Source organism: Tauraco erythrolophus, chromosome 4 (genome assembly GCF_009769465.1).
Source record: "Tauraco erythrolophus isolate bTauEry1 chromosome 4, bTauEry1.pri, whole genome shotgun sequence".
NCBI lineage: Eukaryota > Metazoa > Chordata > Aves > Musophagiformes > Musophagidae > Tauraco > Tauraco erythrolophus.
In genome coordinates this window covers 2,137,115-2,158,448 of record NC_141468.1, presented here as the reverse complement: position 1 = coordinate 2,158,448, position 21,334 = coordinate 2,137,115, and the positions used below count along the sequence as shown (strand labels likewise).

The 21,334-nt window shown below is 45.1% G+C and overlaps 1 protein-coding gene across 1 annotated transcript in view; it reads left to right on the top strand.

The window, feature by feature from the left end:
• EXOC4 (exocyst complex component 4) overlaps positions 1-21,334 on the top strand; it is a 457,215-nt gene that overhangs the window by 331,863 nt on the left and 104,018 nt on the right. The window contains exon 11 of the mRNA XM_086610028.1: positions 1,225-1,444. Coding sequence (XP_086466154.1) covers positions 1,225-1,444 — 220 coding nt within the window. The remainder of the gene's footprint in view (positions 1-1,224; positions 1,445-21,334) is intronic.

Here is a 21,334-nt window from a genome sequence, read left to right as displayed (position 1 = left end):
GCTGTTGCTGCGTAAAATAAAGATAAAAACAATCCCAGCCTGTCCAGGAGTGAGATTAAAATATAAAGGGCTGCGAGGCACTTGCGTGCGTCGATGAAGAGGGCTGTGTAACCACCATGCATATTTCTCCCTTTTGGACAGAATATCTCAATCCATAATGACTCCTGATACTCAATTCCTAATCATTTTGATATGCACAAATTTGAAAAGAAGACTAATTGCATTGCCTCGGATGTAAGTTAAGGAAATGACAAAGTAGTTTCTAGAAGAAACTCCTACGTGTTAAACAGATGGCATCACTGAGCTAAAGCTATTTTGCAGGAGGAGATGGCAAACATTTTGTGTTAAAATATTCCCGGAATCGGCATGCCGTGCTGCGTACGCAGGAATGGGATCCTAGGGTGAAACAATAGCACATAATAAAAATATCACATAGAATCATAGAATCATAGATTCATAGATTCATAGAATCATAGAATGGGTTGGGTTGGAAGGGACCTCAAAGATCTTCCAGTTCCAACCCCCCTGCCATGGGCAGGGACACCCTCCACTACACCAGGTTGCCCAAAGCCCCATCCAGCCTGACCTTGAACACTTCCAGGGATGGGACATCTACAACTTCTCCGGACAACCTGTTCCTGTGCCTCACCACCCTCACATCATGCAGACATACATAGTGCAGTACGATGTTGACGTGCTACCTATGCATTGGTGTTTTCAGTGCTATCTCTAGGCTTGAAGCTGGAATTTCCTGCTGCTCAATTTAGAGACAGTGAACCCGCCTGTGGAAAACAAGTGACCTACACCAGAAGGAGCTTGGCCTTTTGAAAGGGATTTCTGACATGGTCCATTTTTTTTTATGGAGGATTTCTTTTTAAAAAGACATCTTTCCAGTAGGTCTCAAATAGAGCAGTCAGTGATTTTTGGACCAGTAAACACAAATCATGCCCGGATTGTAGGTTTTCGCCAATTCCTCATTTTGTCTATTCTTCTCCAGCCATTGAGTCTTTGTCTCACCAGCTATTGGAATTTTATGTTTGGGTTTTTTGAAGGCTACCTTATGGACCTTTTCTACTCTTCATGCCTCATGCCATCACAGTCTATAGTCATTCTCCCATGGCTGGTGCTTGTCTCTGAGATGTAGGAATGGCAGAGGCAATGCTAACACGTTGAGAGTAACTGCATGGTTTAACTACATTGCATTCTTCCCTTTCTGTTTTCCAGATTTATCCAGGAGATAGAGCACGCCATGGAGCTTGGCCCAACCAAGCAGTGTCCACTCCGCGAGTTCCTCACCATGTACATCAAGAACATCTTCCTCAATCAGGTCCTGGCTGAGATTAATAAAGAGATCGAAGGCGTCACGAAGGCATCTGATCCCCTGAAAATATTGGCTAATGCAGATACCATGAAGATCCTAGGTGTGCAGCGGCCTCTTCTGCAGGTAGGAGCTGAGTGAACTGCCAGTACATCCCTTAACTGTTCATGTCTAGCCATGACCTGACTATATATCCAATGAAGAAAGACATGGACCTGCTTGAGTGGGTCCAGAGGAGGCCATGAAGATGTTCAGAGGGCTGGAGCACCTCTCCTATGAGCTCCAGGGTGAGAGAGTTGTTCAGCCTGGAGAAGAGAAGGCTCTGATGAGACCTTCTAGCAGCTCTCCAGTACTTAAAGGGGGCCTACAAGAAAGATAGGGATGGACTCTTTATCAGGGAGTGTAGTGATAGGACAAGGGGCAATGGCTTTAAACTGAAAGAGGGCAGATTTAGATTAGATCTGAGGAAGAACTTCTTTCCTCTGAGGGTGGTGAAGACCAGGTTGCCCAGAGAAGTTGTGGCTGCCCCATCCCTGGCAGTGTTCAAGGCCAGACTGGACGAGGCTTTGAGCAACTTGGTATAGTGGAGGGTGTCCCTGCCCATGGCAGGGGGATTGGAACTAGATGATCCTCAAGATCTCTTTGAACCCAACCCATTTTGTGATTCTAGGATTCTATGACCCACAAAATTTGTCTCAACATCGAGTCTGTAACTATGATATATTCCAGCGTAACTGCTAGTATAGTCTTTCCTCTTCTGATCTCTGTGTGCAGGTATGTAGATGTACACACGCTCTTATTAAGTTTTGCTTGTGCGAGGGGTTGTAGAACCACAGAATCATAGAATTGGTTGGAATAGACCTTCAAGATCATCTAGTTCCAACTCCCCTGCCATGGGCAGGGTCACCTTCCCCTAGATCACGTTGCTCAAAGCCTCATCCAACCTGGCCTTGAACACTTCCAGGGCTTCTACAACTTCTCTGGGTAACCTGTACCAGAGTGTCTCTCTTCCAGTGTATCCCAGTATGTCTCTCTTGCTACATATGTCAAACTAACAGCATCTTTGCATCTTGCCAGGTGTGTGTCATTATTAAGACGTCTTGTAGCCATCACAGTGACTTGTTACCAGCTTTCTTAAACCTGTACCATAGAAGTTTATTTTCAAGATTTTCAATGTGTGCCTCCCTTTAGAAGTTCCAGGGGCACTTGCAAATCATAGAGCCGTGCCACCAGACTAAAAGCACGTGCTGAACTACCAGGAGGAGCAAAGAGGAGATCTGCTGCCTCCCAAGTGCAGCGTGTTTGTGACTGATGTGCTGCTGTTGCAGCAAGGCAGCTGTATCGCTTCTCCAGCCAGAGATGGGAGATTTGAGAGATTTGGCTTTGAAGTTAGAGTGTTTATATGAGAAGTCTCTTCTGAAACTGCTTTTTTGAGCTGTAACGTGGAGTAGTGATAATAGCAACAAGTGCAGTTCTCATCTCAACTACATGGGTAATGGGACAGCATGGAAACCCCCCCCCCGAAAAATCTGAATTATACGTGTTGAATGGGACTGAAAGGAATGAACTGTCAGGGCTGACTCTTGCTGTGATTTGGGTCAAGCTCTTTTAATCCTCTTAAATTATTCCCTCTTATCTGTAAAATCAACTCCTCAGGGATGAACAGTATTTGCAGAATTCTTAGGAAGTAGCACACATCTCCCCAGGTTTATGTTGCCACTTACTATCTTAGTTTCAAACTGTAAAACATATATATATTATAATGATATATCATAATAGTAGTATTATTATTATTGTTATTATTTGGGGGAAATCACTAGGAATTTTGCATGTATTGATGGTCACTAATGCTATGCCTGCTACAGGCATGGGACAGCTCTCTCCGAGGCAAAGCTAAATTAGATTCCAGCAGAGAGTTTTCCAAAGTCTTTAGAGAGGAACAGCTTCTTTAGAGGGGAGGAAAAAGTTTCTTTACATGGTTTAGAAAATCTCCAGGAGTTAAAATGATGTTTTGGAGCAGCACAGCATCCCTGAACTTCTTTCCCAAGGCAGAGCTTAAGCTTCCCTTCTCAGAAACTCAACTATCAAAACTGAACAGTGGCAGAATACAACCAGTTATAAATAATTACCAAAAGAAAAATTGTTTCAGCCGCAACATAAACAGAGCGTGCACAACGTAAGGTGACAACAGGGCACTGCCCCAAGAGCAGGTTGTGTCTGGATATCTCATGTTGAGCCTTCTCGTGAGCTGAAGGTGGATTTAATGGCATTTGTCTTTTTTTTTCCCTTGGCGCTGTGAAAGTAGTGACGATCAGGTGTAAGATGTAATAGTAAAAGTGCAGCAGAAATGGTGGTGAAACAAGAGCAGAGTATTGGAAACAACTTTAAAGATATTCTGCCCCTCTACTCAGCTCTCGTGAGACCCCCCTGCAGTGCTGCCTTCAGCTCTGGGGTCCCTAACACAAGAAGGACATGGAGCTGCTGGAGCAGGTCCAGAGGAGGCCACAAAGATGCTCCGAGGGCTGGAGCACCTCTGCTCTGGAGACAGGCTGAGAGAGTTGGGGCTGTTCAGCCTGGAGAAGAGAAGGCTCTGGGGAGACCTTCCAGCAGCCTTCCAGTACCTAAAGGGGCTACAAGAAAGATGGGGATGGACTCTTTATCAGGGAGTGTAGTGACAGGACACGGGACAATGGCTTTAAACTGGAAGAGGGGAGATTTATGTTAGATATGAGGAAGAAGTTCTTTGCTGTGAGGGTGGTGAGGCACTGGAACAGTTCACCCAGAGAAGTTGTGGCTGCCCCATCCCTGGAAGTGTTCAAGGCCAGGTTGGATGGGGCTTTGAGCAACCTGGTGTAGTGGAGGGTGTCCCTGCCCATGGCAGGGGGGTTGGAACTAGATGATCTTTGAGGTCCCTTCCAACCCAAACCATTCTATGATTCCAAGATTCTGTGAGAGCAGAAGGGATTTTGTTGATCAAGTATTCGAATGCACTGGCTCATCGGGGATGGCACAAGCACAGCAGAGAGGGGCTGCACCGGGGAAGAAATTACAAAGTTCACCCTCGTTTTGCAGTTATCTGCAATGCCAGTAACTCCTCACCATTGCTAATGCCTAGGAAAAAAGAAATATGCTAAATCTGTGACACACATAGGAGTCTTCCAAGACTTGATTTTTGGAACAGAGTTGAAAAAAAAAAAAAAAATTAGGTCAGTTTTAGCTTCCATAACAGGAAAAGTATCTGAAGATTGAAACTATAAGTTAAAATAGAACGCAAAATTCTACTTATTCACAGTCTGAGGAGTCCATTGAAGATGTTATTTGAGAGATGTAGAAATAAATAGGTATATTCTGTGTTGTGTTTTGTATTGTTTGCCTTTCTCTTGTTTTCTCTTACGAGAATTAAAATGAGCGCGAACCCAAGCTCAGCCTGTGCAGGCATCTGACCTTATTGAGAGCTGAAAACACTTTATGGTGATATTAACACACAAGCTTTGGAGCAGCACCATGGAGGCCGTTAACCTTACAAATGTGGTTTGGATTCTTAATGGGATAATGTATATTTGTGGATTGTGGCTTCATTTGTAGTCATGAAAATGTGTTCTCTAATATCGATATATTTTCTTAAAGTTCATTTGGGGTTGAAGAGTCAGACTGGCTTAGAATTTTCTCGTCCAGTTCCTATAATTTGTTTCTCATGATGGATGGAAATCATTTTGAACTGGAATTATTCTTGGTCAAAATGTACATGGTCAGAAGGTCTGCCTGTTCCCGACATTATAGAAGGGTAATTTTGTGAAAGAGAAGAAAAATTGCTTCCTCTTTGAACCAAGTCATCCAAATAGCTCCCTAAAATAATTTTATTGATTTTACATTAAAAGGAAAAAAAAAAAGGCTATTTCTACATTGACAGTGCTCGAGCCAGAAATTTTTGCCCTCGTCACCTCATGGGTACGATGAAAATGCAGCGTGTCGCACGGATGAGCCTTGCGCCTCTCTCCCAGCACTGAGTTACTTTTCCATGCCTTGTGTCATTCATGGAGGGGTTCGTGGGTCAACCATCCCACTCCTTTCTATCCCGAAGATCTTTCTGAAGCTTCTGCGGCAGGAGCCGGTGCTGTGATTTGAACATGACTCAATAATTTATCAGTTGCCACTGCACAAGCCGATAATAGCTGCTTTTTGATAGCTATCAGCACACGTTTGAGCTGAATTGGCTTATAGATAAGAGGTTTTCTAGAATCCTATGCCATCACGTCCTCCCAGATGAATCATCAATTTCTGTAAAGATTGTATTTTGAAAAGAAAAAAAAAATTGTAGCTGTCCTTTCTAAATATTATATTTGAGCAGGAGGATGGTCTTGTTTTTCTGTTCTTCTGTCCTTAAATGTAAAATATTGTAAATCCTTTTCCTTTTAAGCGTGACTGAATAACCATGAAACTAATTTGTCTCAAAATTATTCTGCATTAAACTTCAGGCTGTAATTGTTTAAATCAATAATAAATTAGAGGCTACAAGCAGCTCAACAGCTTCTTGTCGCCTGTTCTTGTACAGTTCATGTCGAGGTGATAAATCTTTCCAACTAGGTGGTCACTACTAATACCAGCCTTAAAAACATGTTGCCCTGTCTCCATCCAACAAAAAAAGTGCAAGTTGCTTTGATCTTTCCGCTCTATAGCAGCAAAGTGGGATATTTCCTTTACATTTAAAGCATCGTTGCAACCGTTGTTTCTTGTAGCAGTGCTGGGTACATGATGGACGTGATGATTTTTCTTGGCCAAGCTCCAGTGGCTGAAAATCCAGCAGCAAAACTCCTTCAAAAGTCGGAGGGTACAGCTGTTTGCAGAATAATGACTTGCTGGAGCTCATTACTCCATCGCCCGCACCGCTTATCCTGCATGTGAAGTCACTCGCTTGTGACTTTCCAAGGAGACATCGCTGGTAGCTTTGGCGTGTTTTCTTCCCATCAAGTTACTGGTTATTAAGAAGAAGAATGGTCACAGCGAGTGGCATTTAAATGGCTCACCAGTAGCGGTGGGTGCGTGCTTTGACAGCGACTGGGTGTTATTATTTATTAGTGTAAACCAATGAGTTGTCTTTTCAGGCTGGCTTCCAACGATCAAAAGAATTAAGGAGCAGTCATGGCTGGTCCGTTGAGTTTTTCCCATTCAAGGACAAGTGTGACTTTTGAGGCAGCACCTGGGGTTCTGGTCCTCATATTTCAATTTTTTTTTGTAGTGACACGGTGTCTAAACCAGTACAAAGTGCTTTGCAGATGTTTTCGTCTCTTGTGTGGTTTATCTGTTTCTGTTGCACAGCCAAAATGTCAAGAGGTGAAGACCCACCAGCTGAGTCCATGGATGAATTTCCGGCTGAATCTTCTTTTTCAGTTTGAAATGAGAGACAAAATTATCTCTCTGTGGGAGTCTGACTCTCCCTATTGCTTTCTGTATTTCTTTAGATAATTCTTCCTCTGGAGGGAACATCTAGTGTGGTTACTGCCTTTTGTGGAAGCTTTTACGAGGCTCCCGTGTAAGTCATCTGCAGATGTGTAAGTCCTGCACTGAGGCTGATCGAGGAGCTGTGAGTTATATAAAAGCAATTTCTACCTTTAGGCACACTGTTATGGCAGCGCTTCAACTTATTTTAAAAATCAAGTTTCGCGTAAACATTCAGGAAAGCCTGGGGAGGAGATGGCTTTAAGTTGCATATGGACATATTGAAGCAGCACGTCTTGCAGCCAGTTATTTTCTTCCTCTCCGGATGTGGAAAAGCAAAGTCAGGTTTCACAAACCATCCCGCGGATGTGACTCATGTTTGACCTGAAGGAAACAGTCACACATTTGAGGTCTCTGTAGCCTATTACAATTGCTCGTGCAAAGCATTTGACACTGTCCTGCACGACATCCTTGTCTCTAAATTAGAGAGACATGGGTTTGATGGATGGACCACTCGGTGGATAAGGAATTGGCTGGATGGTCACACTCAAAAAGTTGCGGTCAACAGTTCAATGTCCAAGCTGAGAGCAGTGACGAGTGGCGTTCCTCAGGAGTCAGTACTGGGGCCAGTGCTGTTTAACATCTTTGTTGGAGACATGACAGTGGGATCGAGTGCACCCTCAGAAAGTTTGCAGATGACACCAACTGTGCAGTGTGGTGGACACTCTGGAGGGAAGGGATGCCATCCAGAGGGACCTTGACAGGCTGGAGAGGTGGGTCTGTGAGAACCTCATGAAGTTCAACAAGGCCAAGTGCAAGATCCTGCACATGGGTCGGGGCAATCCCAAGCACAAGTACAGGTGGAGAATGGATCGAGAGCAGGCCTGAGGAAAAGGACTTGGGGTGTTGGTTAATGAGAAGCTCAACATGAGCTGGGAGCATGCACTTGCAGCCCAGAAAGCCAACCGTGTCCTGGGCTGTACCAAAAGAAGTGTGGCCAGCAGGTCGAGCGAGGTGATTCTGCCGCTCTACTCTGCTCTCGTAAGACCCCACCTGCATTCAGCTCTGGGGCCCTCAACACAAGAAGGACATGGAGCTGTTGAAGCAAGTCCAGAGGAGGGCCATGAAGATGATCCAAGGGCTAGAGCACTTTTCCTCTGAAGACAGAGTGAGAGAGTTGGGGCTGTTCATCCTGGAGAAGAGAAGGCTCCAGGGAGATCTTCTAGCAGCCTTCCAGTACCTAAAAGGGACCTACAGGAAAGCTTTTGACAAGGGCATGTAGCGATAGGACACGGGGCAATGGCTTTAAACTGAAAGAGAGGAGATTTCAATTAGAGCTTGTGCCCCATCCCTGGAAGTGTTCAAGGCCAGGCTGGATGGGACTTTGAGCAACCTGATCTAGTGGAAGGTGTCCCTGCCCACGGCAGGGGGGTTGGAACTAGATGATCTTCAATTTCCCTTCCAACCCAAATCATTCTATGATTCTGATTGATCTCTGCAGTGTTGGGTATCTCTTCCATAGGTAGGTGCGGTCTTCCACTGTAGTCAGCCAGAATCTGTATAACCCTTGTTTGTTCAGTCCTGAATCCAGGTTAATATTTCCTATCTCTCATGACCTGAGGCTCAACAGCAAGCTGGTCTTGGCCATATGTTTTCTATCTAGAGCATGTGAGAACTTCTCTCCTGTTTAAAGAAACTTTTTGAGAGCTGGTAAAATCACAGCTGCTCTGCTTGGAACATGCTCTGTTAGAAATTAGAACCATAGAGAAATGTAAAAGCCTAAGTCTTCTTTGAAAGCTGTGAGAGTGGGGTGCAAAACGTCTTTCATCTTGGTCCTACCTGAGACTACCAACTTGTTTTGTTCACCTCAACAAATATCTTGTCATATGACCTCAATGTTTGGCCCATACCAACCCAGATCAGATTTGAACTTCATAAATCATGGGTTACCGTCATTTCCAGATCTTTAATAACCATTTTTTTCTAGTATTTACATACCCAGTATCGTAGGATTGTAATGACATTAGTCGGAAGGGACCTCTGGAAGTTGGTCTGATCTGCCTGAACCTCTGACTCAGAACCAGACCAGGTCAGTCATGGCTTTGTCTCAGTGAGCCTTGAAAACTTCCAGAGATGGAGATCCTCCAGGCAACGCTTCTTCCTTATTCTCTTACTGGAAAGCTTTTTCCTAGCCACAGTTTTTGGCTGTTGTTCCTTGTTATGTCACATGTATGATGGAACAGACCAGGAGTCTTCATTCAAGTCACGAATTATTTTTATTTGTGGAAATGTAAAGCCTCCCCATTTTGTACTAGCAGGGTCAGTTTAGCCACAGTGGTCTTCACAGTACTAGAGATGACAGTGTGTACGGAGGGGTTGTGCCAACGACTCTAATCCAAAGATGTTATGGGCGAAACAGGCCAGTTAATAAAAGGAGATCACCCAGTCTTGCATCTCTTAGCAATTACGTTGTGCTTTTGATTAGTAAATCTTAAATGTTTTTTTCAAGAATTTCATTTAATTGGTAAAACTTGCTATTCAAAAACTGCCTTTCTAGCAAGGCTTTATCTCTAGATCTGTGTCTTTGTCGTGCATCAGCCAACATCATTCCTAGGGTCCAAGAGCCAATAGTTCCGGGTGAATTCATGTCATTTGCTTTGCTTGCTCCAGGTTGTGTCTGCCGGGTTATTTTAGAAGACGACCTGGGCCAGGAAAGTTCTATTTCCAACCTTGAGCTCTGGGTTGACCATTTCTGTGAACGCCCTTGGCAACCAGAAGCTTCAGGTTGGAAAAGCACAACCTCCTGAGCTACTGGTGCTGAGAAACCTGGCTGGAACAAGGTCAAACCTTGTGTCTTCAGGGTGGGTTGGAGGGTGTACACCAGCTGCTGTCTCTTTCGATCTTTCTGCGGCAAGATTTTTTTTGTGGAAAAGCCAGAGATAGAAGTAATGGTTTCTGACACATCTGCTGACAGAGACTGAACTGTGTTAGCACTCTGTCAATCCCATCTTTTAAGAGCTGCCTTTTTTGAGACCTGGTTGACTTTACTGGCTATTGAAGTCATCCCCAGTTTTTGGCCTGCTTGGGAAGAGCAGCAGGAAGTCAAGACGATCACCACGAATCCGCAGGGATCAGCTGCTCGAAGGTAGCAGAAGGGACATTAAGCCCCCGAGGTGACCCTGGGAGCTGGAATGGGTGCGAGGAGAGGTCGACTTTGCCACTGGGCGTTATCTGTCTCTCTCTGTTTTGTTCTGGTTGTTGGTCTTCTAAGTGGGACTCTAGCCAAAATGGAAAGAAAAGCATACTCCCGATTCTCACATGCTGGAGATGGCCTGGGGGGAAAAAAAAAAGAGAAAGAAAAAGAAAAAAAAAGGGGGGGAAAAATAGCTGTCGCTGTCTTCTTGGCCTTGAAGATTGACATCTCGCTAGCAGGTCCTGTCCATGTCATTGCAATTCCCTGTAGAGCTCCTGGATTAATCCTGTCTCCACAGATGCAGTATCTGCTGAGCTGGTAGGGCTTTTATCCCTTTTCTTCTGCTCCTGAATGAATATGAGGTTTTAGGGTGACGGGAGAAACAACATGCATCACCTGCTTCATTCTTCGCCGCTCTTTTTGATCGGATTTTGTTTGAAAATCCTGCAGTCATCATGCGTGGGACAATTTCTGGCCTGGCCGGAAGGCAACAGGAGCGTGCAACGGTTCACGTCGGGAGGCTGGGGGAGATGCACCAGCGTGGTGCTGGGAATGCCTCGGAGAGCCGAGCCCGTCCGCTCCCACTGCTGTCGGTGAGATGCAGAGGGGGATCCGTATCTGGCAGGATTAACCCTTTTAAGAGACTTTTGCTGTCGTGGCATCTCCAGTGTTCACCCTTCTCCTGGGCTGTGTGGCTGTTCCTTGAGTAGTCACTAGACTGGTAAAACCACTAAAACTTCCCTGTAAGTTATTTTCTTTTTCATTTTTCCTTCTCGCAGTCGCTTCTTTTTTTTTTTTTCCCCAGAAAATGAGAGTAGACCACATGGATCTGCCCCAGCCTCGGTTATAGGCCTTGATCGATTATTTTAATTACCAAACCAGCCCAGACAGGCTCTTCCAGCAGTTGTATTGTGCTTGTAAATCCTCATTTTGCCTCACGTGGCTGAGCCCACATGGCCGGTGTCAGGAACAGCCCCTCTTGTCTTTCTGTCCAGAGAAGAAGCCATTTAGCTTGGCCACCCTCCTGTTTGTTTAAAGCTTAAGTGGCACATTTCTCATTCCCAGCTTCCTTAAGCCTACAGCATCCACGGCAGGAGAGCACATCCATGGGATGCGGTGGCAGAGCTGACCTCGTTAACCCAAGGGTGCTTCCAAAAAGTAAGCTTGAAATCTTGGATACGGCAACCACGGAAGCAACGCTTCACCAAGCTTTCCTTCTTTCCCTCCGGCTGCCTTTTTTCTTAGGTGTTTCTTCAGTTTTAAACGGATGTTTTGACTTTGCCAGGGTTGTTTCCATGATGGATGACCAGGATGACCTTTTTACAAGAGTGTGTAGTGATAGGACAAGGGATAATGGCTTTAAACTGAAAGAAGGTATATCTTGATTAGACCTAAGGAAGAAATTCTTTACTCTGAGGGTGCTGAGGCACTGGAACAGGTTGCCCAGAGAAGTTGTGGCTGCCCCATCCCTGGAAGCGTTCAAGACTAGGTTGGATCCACCCGAGAGTCCTGAAGGAGCTGGCGGATGTCATTGCCAAACCCCTGCCCATTATCTTTGGGCAGTCTTGGCTCACTGGGGAAGTTCCGCTGGACTGGAGGCTGGCGGATGTTACCCCCATTTACAAAAAAGGGCGGAAGGAGGATCCGGGGAACTACAGGCCTGTCAGTCTGACCTCGGTGATGGGCAAAGTCATGGAACAGGTTATCTTGAGTGCTATGAATGAGCACATACAGGTTAACTGGGTGATCAGGCCCAGTCAACATGGGTTTATGAAAGGCAGGTCTTGCCAATCAAACCTGATCACCTTCTATGACAGGGTGACCCGCCTGGTTGACGAGGGAAGGGCTGTGGATGTAGTTTTCCTAGACCTCAGTAAAGCCTTTGATACAGTTTCTCATAGTGTTCTGGTTGAGAAACTGATAACTGCTGGCCTGGATAGGCACACCCTCCTTTGGGTTAAAAACTGGTTGGATGGCCGGGCCCAAAGAGTGGTGGTAAATGGGGTAAATCCGGCTGGAGGCCGGTCACCAGTGGGGTTCCCCAGGGCTCAGTGCTGGGTCCAGTTCTGTTTAACATCTTTATCAATGACCTGGATGAGGGGATTGAATGTACCCTCAGTAAATTTGCGGACGACACCAAGCTGGGAGGCTGTGTCGATCTGCTCGAGGGTAGGGAGGCCCTTCAGAGGGATTTGAACAGACTGGATCGTTGGGCTGAGGCCAATGGCATGAGCTTTAATAAGGCCAAGTGCAGAGTCCTTCACTTGGGGTATAAAAACCCCAAGCATCGCTATAGGCTCGGGGAAGAGTGGCTGGAGAGCTGCCTGGCGGAGAAGGACCTGGGGGTCTTGGTTGACTACCGGCTTGATATGAGCCAGCAGTGTGCCCAGGTGGCCAAAAAGGCCAATGGGATACTGGCGTGTATCAAGAATAGTGTGACCAGCAGGAGCAGGGAAGTGATCCTGCCCCTGTACTCGGCACTGGTGAGGCCGCACCTGGAATATTGTGTCCAGTTTTGGGCCCCTCGCTTTAAGAGAGATATTGAGCTCCTGGAGCGAGTCCAAAGAAGGGCAACTAAACTGGTCAAGGGGCTGGAAAATAAAACTTATGGGGAGTGGCTGAGGGAGTTGGGGCTGTTTAGCCTGGAGAAGAGGAGGCTGAGGGGAGACCTGATTACAGCCTACAAATACTTGAGAAGGGATGGTGGGGAGGTGGGGGAAGGGCTCTTTACATTAGTGATGGGTGATAGAACAAGAGGAAATGGGTATAAGCTTAGTCAGGGGAGATTCAGGTTGGATGTTAGGAAGTATTTCTTCTCTGAAAGGGTTGTCAGCCACTGGAATAGGCTGCCCAGGGAGGTGGTTGAGTCCCCATGCCTGGATATGTTTAAGAAAAGGGTGGATGAACTACTTGAGGATATGGTTTAATGGGGGATTAGGGATGGTTGGACTGGATGATCTCTAAGGTCTTTTCCAACCTAGAAATCTATGGATGAGGCTTTCAGCAACCTGATCTAATGGAAGGTGTCCCTGCCCATGGCAGGGGGGTTGGAATTAGATGATCTTGAAGGTCTTTTCCAACCCAAACCATTCTGTGATTCTCTGATTCTATCTGCAGTGTCCAGGAGGCTCTTAGCATCCACTTGCGAGTACCTACAAAGACAAAATCTGATGAACTGCACTTAGAGGAGATCTCATATCGCTCCATCACCACCGGCCCTCCAAGAGTTTCTTTCATAACTCTCTTTTCACTAGGAAAGTTTAATTATTTGCTTTTTTGAAACATAGCAGTGGTAGAGTTTGGGGTCTTGGTTGGGTTATTTTTGACTCTCTGTGCAGCCATTTGCCCGAGGTTGTGTCTCTCTATCACAACAGTGCAGATTTATTTTTATACCTTCCCTCTGCTTGGTTTGCTTCGTGAATCCCAAATCCAGTCTGTAATGCAATCTCATGTAACACACTTTATAGACAACTTCAAGAGAAAAAACTTCCCTGTGTTCTTTCCAGGCTCATTGAAAGTCACATTCTTTTTTTTTTTCCTTGCATTTGAAGCCTGGGCCCATTTCATTTCCAAAGAATAACTCTGATTTCTAGTTTTTTAAATGTTTTCCTAATCAGAAGTGCTGTATGAGAAGAGCCATCACATTTTAAATAATTGATGGCTACTTTATTGAGTTGTCAGCACTAATTCGTCCTCCTTTTGAAGTGCTCAGATGTTCAAAGGAGCAATCCTTTTACAACGTGCTCATTTTTTTGAAGAAAAGTTCATTTTTATAATTACGTGGGGTTTTTTTTTCCCCCACTGTGGAGTGTAATCATCGCTGTGCGGCGAGGGGGAGGGCTGAAGTACCTTCCAGCTCACACAGGCTCTAAAATGCCTTTATTACTGCTTTTGCTGCTAATTTCTCTGCCTCCCTCCCTTCACAGAGGTTTAATTATACCTGATTTAAAAGCGCATTTTGAAATATGACACCCAGTTCTCCTAGAGAACAAAAGAGAGATTAGTCCATTGTTAAAAGGAAAGGTAAAGAAGCTCTCTATTTTATTATTTTTTTTTTTGTCAGAGGCTGCCCCTCCCTGATGAGCAGCATTCAGTGGGAGAGTTGCCGAGAAGTAGCTGTGATTTGGAAGGAAGGGACTTGTCAACAGGAGAATTAAAAAATGAAAAACAGATGCAGGGATGCTGCAATGACAGTATTCCTTCTTGCCCGGTGGGTTTCCCCCTCCTTCTCTCTGAGGGAAAGGTTCTTGGTGGAGTGGAGAAACTTTGCTAGCAGTTTAAAGGTTAATCGCGCTCGAAATTACGTCTGAAAGAATTGAGAGAAGGCAGTAAATTAAAAGTTTCCCCTCTTGCTACTAATCCATAAATAGACCCTTTTCCCTTTCAAAAAAAAAAAAAAAATAGTTTCGTTTGTGTAAACAAAGCTGTCAGAATGATAATTTTTTTTTGCAAATGAACTGGTTTTGTGCTGTGATTTTTACTTACGTGAACTTGACCGTGCGGAGGGTGAAAGCTTTTCCCTTCCGTCACCCGTAGAGTGGCACCAGAAATTTGTTGGGTGGTACCAGGTACTGCAGCCCCAGTTCTGGTCACTATGGGCCTGACCCAGGACTCGCTGGGGAATTTAAACCGTTGGGATGGGCTCTTTAATTAAAATATTCAGGGACCTTGTGTTTCTGTAAAGTAAACTGCTACATGGAGTGAAAATAGAGTAAAATGATACAACTCTACGGGAGAGCCCTGCCCCGGGGCTGTGTTCTATTTTAATTAATTAGGTGATGATTATAGCTGCTAGAAGAGGTATAAAGACAAGAGAGAATTGAAAAGCATTGGATTTGTGAAGATGGTATCCGAGATTCCAATCTCGGCTGACCTTGAAGTCAATGGAGTTACATTGGATTTCTTCTAGTGTGAGTGAGATAAGATCTGTCCCATTAGCTGTAAATAATCATAGAATCATAGAAGGGTTTGGGTTGGAAGAGACCTTCAAGATCATCTAGTTCCAACCCCCCTGCCATGCGCAGGGGCACCTTCAACTACACCAGGTTACTCAAAGCCTCATCCAACCTGGCCTTGAACACTTCCAGGGATGGGGCAGCCACAGCTTCTCTGGGCAACCTGTGCCAGTGCCTCACCACCCTCTGAGTGAAAAATTTCTTCCTTAGATCTAATCAAAATCTCCCCTCTTTCAGTTTAAAGCCATTGCCCCATGTCCCATCACTCCATGCCCTTGTCAAAAAGTCCTTCTTCAGCTTTCTTGATCGTTTTAAACATTAAAGGACAGAAGGAGATATGGTCATTCAGCTGCATCTGACTCCTGTTTGCATGAATAGCATCAGCTTCAATAACCTCTTGAGTCATATACAATTAAAAGAAAAACAAGCTTGAAAACGAAGCAAACCAAACATTCAGACCTCCAAGGGAGCTCTAAGGCACTTCTGGCAGAAGCCACTGAGATTTTTCTGCTTAACTATATTTTTTCTCATTTAAGTGTGATATCAGAAACTGACTTAGGGGCAAGTCGGTGACAGGTCGAACACCTCTCTTTGGTATTAGCATGACATTTCATGTTTAATTCCTGCTCTGTTTTTTTTCCATGGCACTTTAGCAGCCAAAAAATGAAAAATACTATTAATCACCATTGTCCTAGTTAGAAACTTCAAAATAGTGAAGATGACCAGTACTTACAGGGGGCCTACAGGAAAGCTGGAGAGGGACTTTTTACAAAGGTGTGTAGTGACAGGACACAGGGCAATGGCTTTAAACTGAAAGAGGGGAGATTTAGATGAGATCTAAGGAAGAAATTTTTCACTGTGAGGGTGCTGAGGCACTGGTACAGGTTGCCCAGAGAAGTTGTGGCTGCCCCATCCCTGGAAGTGTTCAAGGCCAGGCGAGATGAGGCTTTGGGCAACCTGGTGTAGTGGAGGGTGTCCCTGCCCATGGCAGGGGTGTTGGAACTAGATGATCTTTGAGGTCCCTTCCAACCCAAACCATTCTATGATTCTATAGACCCATTCACCTAGAAGTATTAACTGCAAAAATGTACATGAGCTGGTGCGTCAGCGTTCTTATCCTGGTGCTAGTCAAATCATTGATCTGAAAATAAAACTATATGTGTTTTAGGTCTTCCTAGAGTTACTTGAAGAACTCTTTCCTGTCCTGTAAGTAGGAACACTTTGGCTTTGCTGCTGATACAACAGAGCGCAGTTCGCAAACCATTGGAGAACGGTGTCAGGTCCCAGTGGATGATGAAGGAAAATGGTGCTGTGGTGTAGTGGCTGCACTTGCAGACTTGTAGGGACGTAGGTTTGGAAGAAATGTTTGGAGAAATCCATTCCCAGATTGGCACAGGTGATCTCATTGTAGAGATCCTCTGGAAACATCTGGAGCATCTGAAAGGTGGCTCTTCTGCTCTGACTTGCTTTTCCATCTATAGCCCTTTTTCTTGTTCCCAGGTTGAAGGTGGCAGCCAACACTGACCGTTTATTTTGCACCTTGGACTCCTGCTGAGTTATAAGCCATGTTTTGACATTCACATTCACTCCTTTTACTGTCACCTGGTTTTGGGGATTTGGATTTGATTCCTGGTTCTTCCTGATGAATTTGTGTATCAGGTGTACTGGTTTTCTGGTTTGTAAAGCCAATCACAACCTGCAGGAACACGCATTGGAGCAGCCAGAAGATCATCCAGATTTCATCTCTAGTGCTCAGTCTGAAGTCTATCATCCAGATTTCATCTCTAGTGCTCAGTCTGAAGTCTAGGAAGAGTGACAAAGCAAATAATAATAATAATAATAATAATTCTTACATTGGTAGGGCTTGGGGAGTAGCCACATGCTTGAGAAAGGTGACAGAGGTGTGGGTGTTGGGTGGGCTTCTCAAAGAGTTAACGACAAGGCTGTTAATTCCTAATTATCATTGGCTTCCTAATTATCATTGCCTCTTCAAATCAGTGGACCACACTATGTTTAAGAAATGTCCCTGCTCAGAGCAATATCAAATGCTTCCGGCCATGATGGCACTTTTTAGCCCTTCCTATGAACCATGTGCCGATAACCACTGGAAGACACAAGGAACAGGACCTACAGCAAACACCACGCCATGAAGCAGAGACTGTAGTCTGAACTATATAAAAAAAAAAAAAACAACAAAAAAATAGAAGAAGTATTAAGATTAAGTGTCTGATGCTTTGAAAATAAGAAGTTGTTGTTAGATCAGGGAGGAATGTCCATGACAAATGGACTCAGGTGAACAGGTTCCACCCACTGCTGAGTGTAAACCACTAAGTAGCTGGAGGGTGTCAGGGCTTACTTGGTCTTTGAGGTTCTTAAAAATAATTTGGCAACACTTGCATGGTTTGTCAAGCCAACAAAATCTCGTTTAATTGAAATGAATTGCCTGTGTGTGTATAAATGCAGATTGAAGTTTCCGTGTCGCGGCCTCAAACCGGTAATAGGGGCTGAGCATCTCTTAATTGCGTTCGGCGTTGCATTTCACAGCTGGGCTGAAGAGCAGCCAGAAAAGCTGCTTTCCATCAAGTCAGGTTACAAGTGAGAAGAAACAAGTCCTTCTGCTAATTTTTACTTTAATAATTCACCACGACCGTAGCAGTGGAGATACAAAGAAGAGCTGGTTGAAGTTTTGAAAAGATGAGAAAGACTTTTCAAATCAAACTGTTGATTCGACAGTGAGCTAATGCAAAGAGTTTAACCCAGGAGTCGATATGCTCAGGCAGGTACATTTGGGTGTCTGGAAAGATGTTGAGCTTCACAAATAAACCCCATCTTTTATGTCATGGGAGTAAGAGCTCTTGAACATCACACGATCCAGCCTTGAAGAGAGGAAGGCGTTTAACGGCACTTTCACTTTTGTTTTGCTGAACATTGGTTTTAGCCTGCCATGTTTTTATAACGTTTAAAAAAAAGGAAAGAATATTGCCCTAATGATGCTGAGAAAGCAAAATCCCTTGATAATCCACAGCTAATTATAGCTGCATCTCCTCTATACGTGAATCAGAAAGGTAAAGTTTGAGGCAGGGCTCAGATAATGATGCCAGATCTCCAGCAGCACAAAGTCTTCCAAAAATAATCTAAAATACACATATCTATATATTTTATCTTATTTATTGTCTATATATTTTATCTTATTTATTTATTTCTTTACGATAGCTTGAGCTTGAGCCCAAAGGCACTGAGCTGTGAACAGTGGAGGAAGGAAGAGGGGAAATGTGTGCTGGCAGTATTGGCAAGTTTTCGTTGGAGTAGATGTGAGGGATTGAACCCCCCTTGAGATCTTCTTCTCCAAATACTCAGTGGTGGGCTGGTTTGAGCCACCCTCACTTCTGTGCAATGTGCCTTTCCCTCTGGCTGTTCCCCCCAGACTCCTCTTGCGGTATTTTTACGTGGGTATCAGCTTGGCTTTTTTCTTTTAAGGTGTGTTTCCACCCTGTATCGTTTGGCACTGATCCACATTTTGGTAATGAGAGAGGTTGTTTCCCTTCTGATGAGGAAAATTATTTTAAATGTTTTTCTTCTAATAGGTGAGCGAGTGTTGAAACTGATATAATGAAATAATGACAGGGGAGCGTCTTCCCGTGAGTTTACTGCCGTGGTGAAAAACCTCCTTCTTGACAGGCTTTGGGTTTTTCTTCTAGGTTTATTCCCTTGCACTTGCTCTTTTGCTTTGCTCTTAATATTCAAACAGCTCTTGAAGGTGTAGGGTGGCCTCAAGGAAATATTTTTGAAATCCAGTCTATCTCCATTAGCCCGTACCATCTGTCACGTTTTGAGGTCAAAAGACCAGTCTATCAGCTCTCAAGTCAGGCGAGACCCTTGGGTCCGACTCCCCCTGCCTTCTCTTGGCAGCTCAGTAGGTCGGAGGGTGATTCGCCCACTTATTAGGGATCGTCACTAGTAGTACTATGGGCCAACTCCTTATAATAATTCAAAAGTTTCCGGAAACATGCATATATATTTTATTTGTGACAGAATACAGATTCGAGGACAGCCGGTGATAGTGACTGACTACAAAAACAACTTTAATTGAAATACTGCAGGGATAATATAAAACAATTACTGATCAGTGATAATACTAAATAGCTAGCAAGATGTTAGTAAGTAATTAAGTGCACATAACACCGAGTTCTTACCCAATAGGCGTCCCTATGGGGGGGAGAAGAGAGGTTCAGCCCGTCGACTGATCCCAGACGTTCCGATGGGGGGGCTTCTCCCTAACATCCCCTTTGTTTGCCACTATTTTATACTTTTTTCATATCTTTTAGGTGGAGCTCGAGTGACTCTAGTCATACATAACTTTTATTAGGATTGGTGTAAATTTCTCTCGTGAGGGGTGTTCACGAATTAGGATTGGTGTAAATTGCTCGTTTGAGGGGTGGTCGCAGCTCGGAGGCGGGTGGAGGTGTGACTTAGTAGCCGAAGGACACAATTTCGCCATCACTGCTGAGGCAGCGGTTGTGATTCACTTCCCTCGATGGCATTTTTATGGTTATCTTTACCAGGCGCCTCATCCCTGATAACAGGGATGAGCCGTGATACCTCCGTACCACTCTACTCCCCATTTCGAGGGTATTGCGTGGGCCTTGTTCGTTGTTTCTTGTCCCCGATAACAGGGCTGAGCCATGATACCTTCGTATCACTCTACTCCCCATTTCAAGGATATTGAGGCCTTGTTTGTTCCTGAGAGCAGCAGCTGTGCTTCATGTCAGAGCTGCTCTAATATTAGCTGAATTCTGGGGAACAATATTCTCCCATTCCCCTCCAATTTCAGTCATTTTCCCACACCATCCATACCAACCTCAGTACCAGATCTGTACTTGACCACTTGCTTTTGCAGAAGATGGTGCACATCATTGACACTTCCCTTTTTCCTTCCTCACTTGTAGCCATGCCATAATTCAAGATTATTTATGGATTATTCCTTACTTATCTGCTTTAGTTGCAGCATTTTTTGCAAACATGGTGTGCTGGGTTTATGTGATGGGCTTTTGGTAGCAGGGAAGGAGCTGCAGAGAGAGCCCCTGAAGTAGCTGTGGGAAAAAAAAAAATGGTCATGGAGACACCGGGGCAGTGAGGATGGAGCGGGAGGAGGTGCCGGAGCTGAGGTTCCCCTGCAGCCTGTGGTGAGGCGGCAGGCGGTCACGCTGCAGCCATGGAGATTAACGATGGAGCAGAGACCCACCTGCAGCCTGTGGGAGAGGACCCCATGCTGAAGCAGTGGTTGCACCTGAAAGAGTTCGTAGAGGACTGTCTCCCGTGGGAAAGGACCCCAGGCTGCTGGAGATTAACAGTGGAGCAGAGATGCATTTGCGGTCCATGGAGGACCTCGTGCCAGAGCAGGTGACTCTGCCCTAAGAATCCATGAGTTTGTGGAAAAAGCCCGTACTGGAGCAGTCTGATGGGTAAGGATTGCATCCTGCAGGAAGGACTCATGTTGGAGAAGTTCATGGAGAACTGTCTCCAATGGGAGGGAATGCCACAGTGGGGCAAAGGAAGAGTCTGAGGAGTCCTCCTCCTTGAGAAAGAAGCAGCAGAACTGACCACAACCCCCATTCCCCATCCCCCTGTGCCGCTTGGGGGAGAAGGTAGAACGGGGAAGAAGGGATGGGTGGGCAGGTGTTTTTGAAGATCTGGCTTTGTTTTCTTGTTATCTTCTCTGAATGAACTGGTACCGGATTAAATCGATTTGTCCCAAGCCAAGTTTGTTTGCCCATGGCCATGGTTGGCGGGTGCACCCTCCCTGTTCTTCTCTCAACCCTCATCCTTCTGTTATATTTTTCTCCTCTCCATCCCACCGGGGAGGTAAGGAGAGCACGAGGAGCTGTGTGGTGGTTAGTTGCCACCTGGGGCTAAACCACAACAAGGGAGCAGAGCACATCTGGCCGAGGAAGCTGTTCAGTTCCTGTCCCTACCACTGATTTATTTTGCACATTCACCTCTTTAAGAGGCTACTAAAACTCAGCTGCAGGTCCAGGTTGTGCAATAAGCTTTTCTCTTTTTGTACTGGACTCTGGAGGAATGGAAGGGAACTCGGGAAACGGTCAGAAAGTTGGTGTCAGCACCAGCAAGGAGCAGGTATTTACAGAGCAGCTTGACAGCTGAGTTTGTCCTACCAGCTTGGGTCAAAATCAGCTTGTCTGGGTTTGAGGGATTTTTTGCATCTGATTCAAGGATCTGACTTTGGGTCACACGTGTTGCTGGGAAGAAAGAGCTGATTTAATTTTGGTTGATGTTGTGACTGTGGCTTCATGGAGCAGGTCAGCGTAGACAAGATCTAACACAGGAAAAAAAGTTGTGGTGTAAGTTTGTGGAACTATCCTTAAGTCTTGGCTTTTGGAGATTGACATCCACAGGCGACGGGGAGGAATAGAG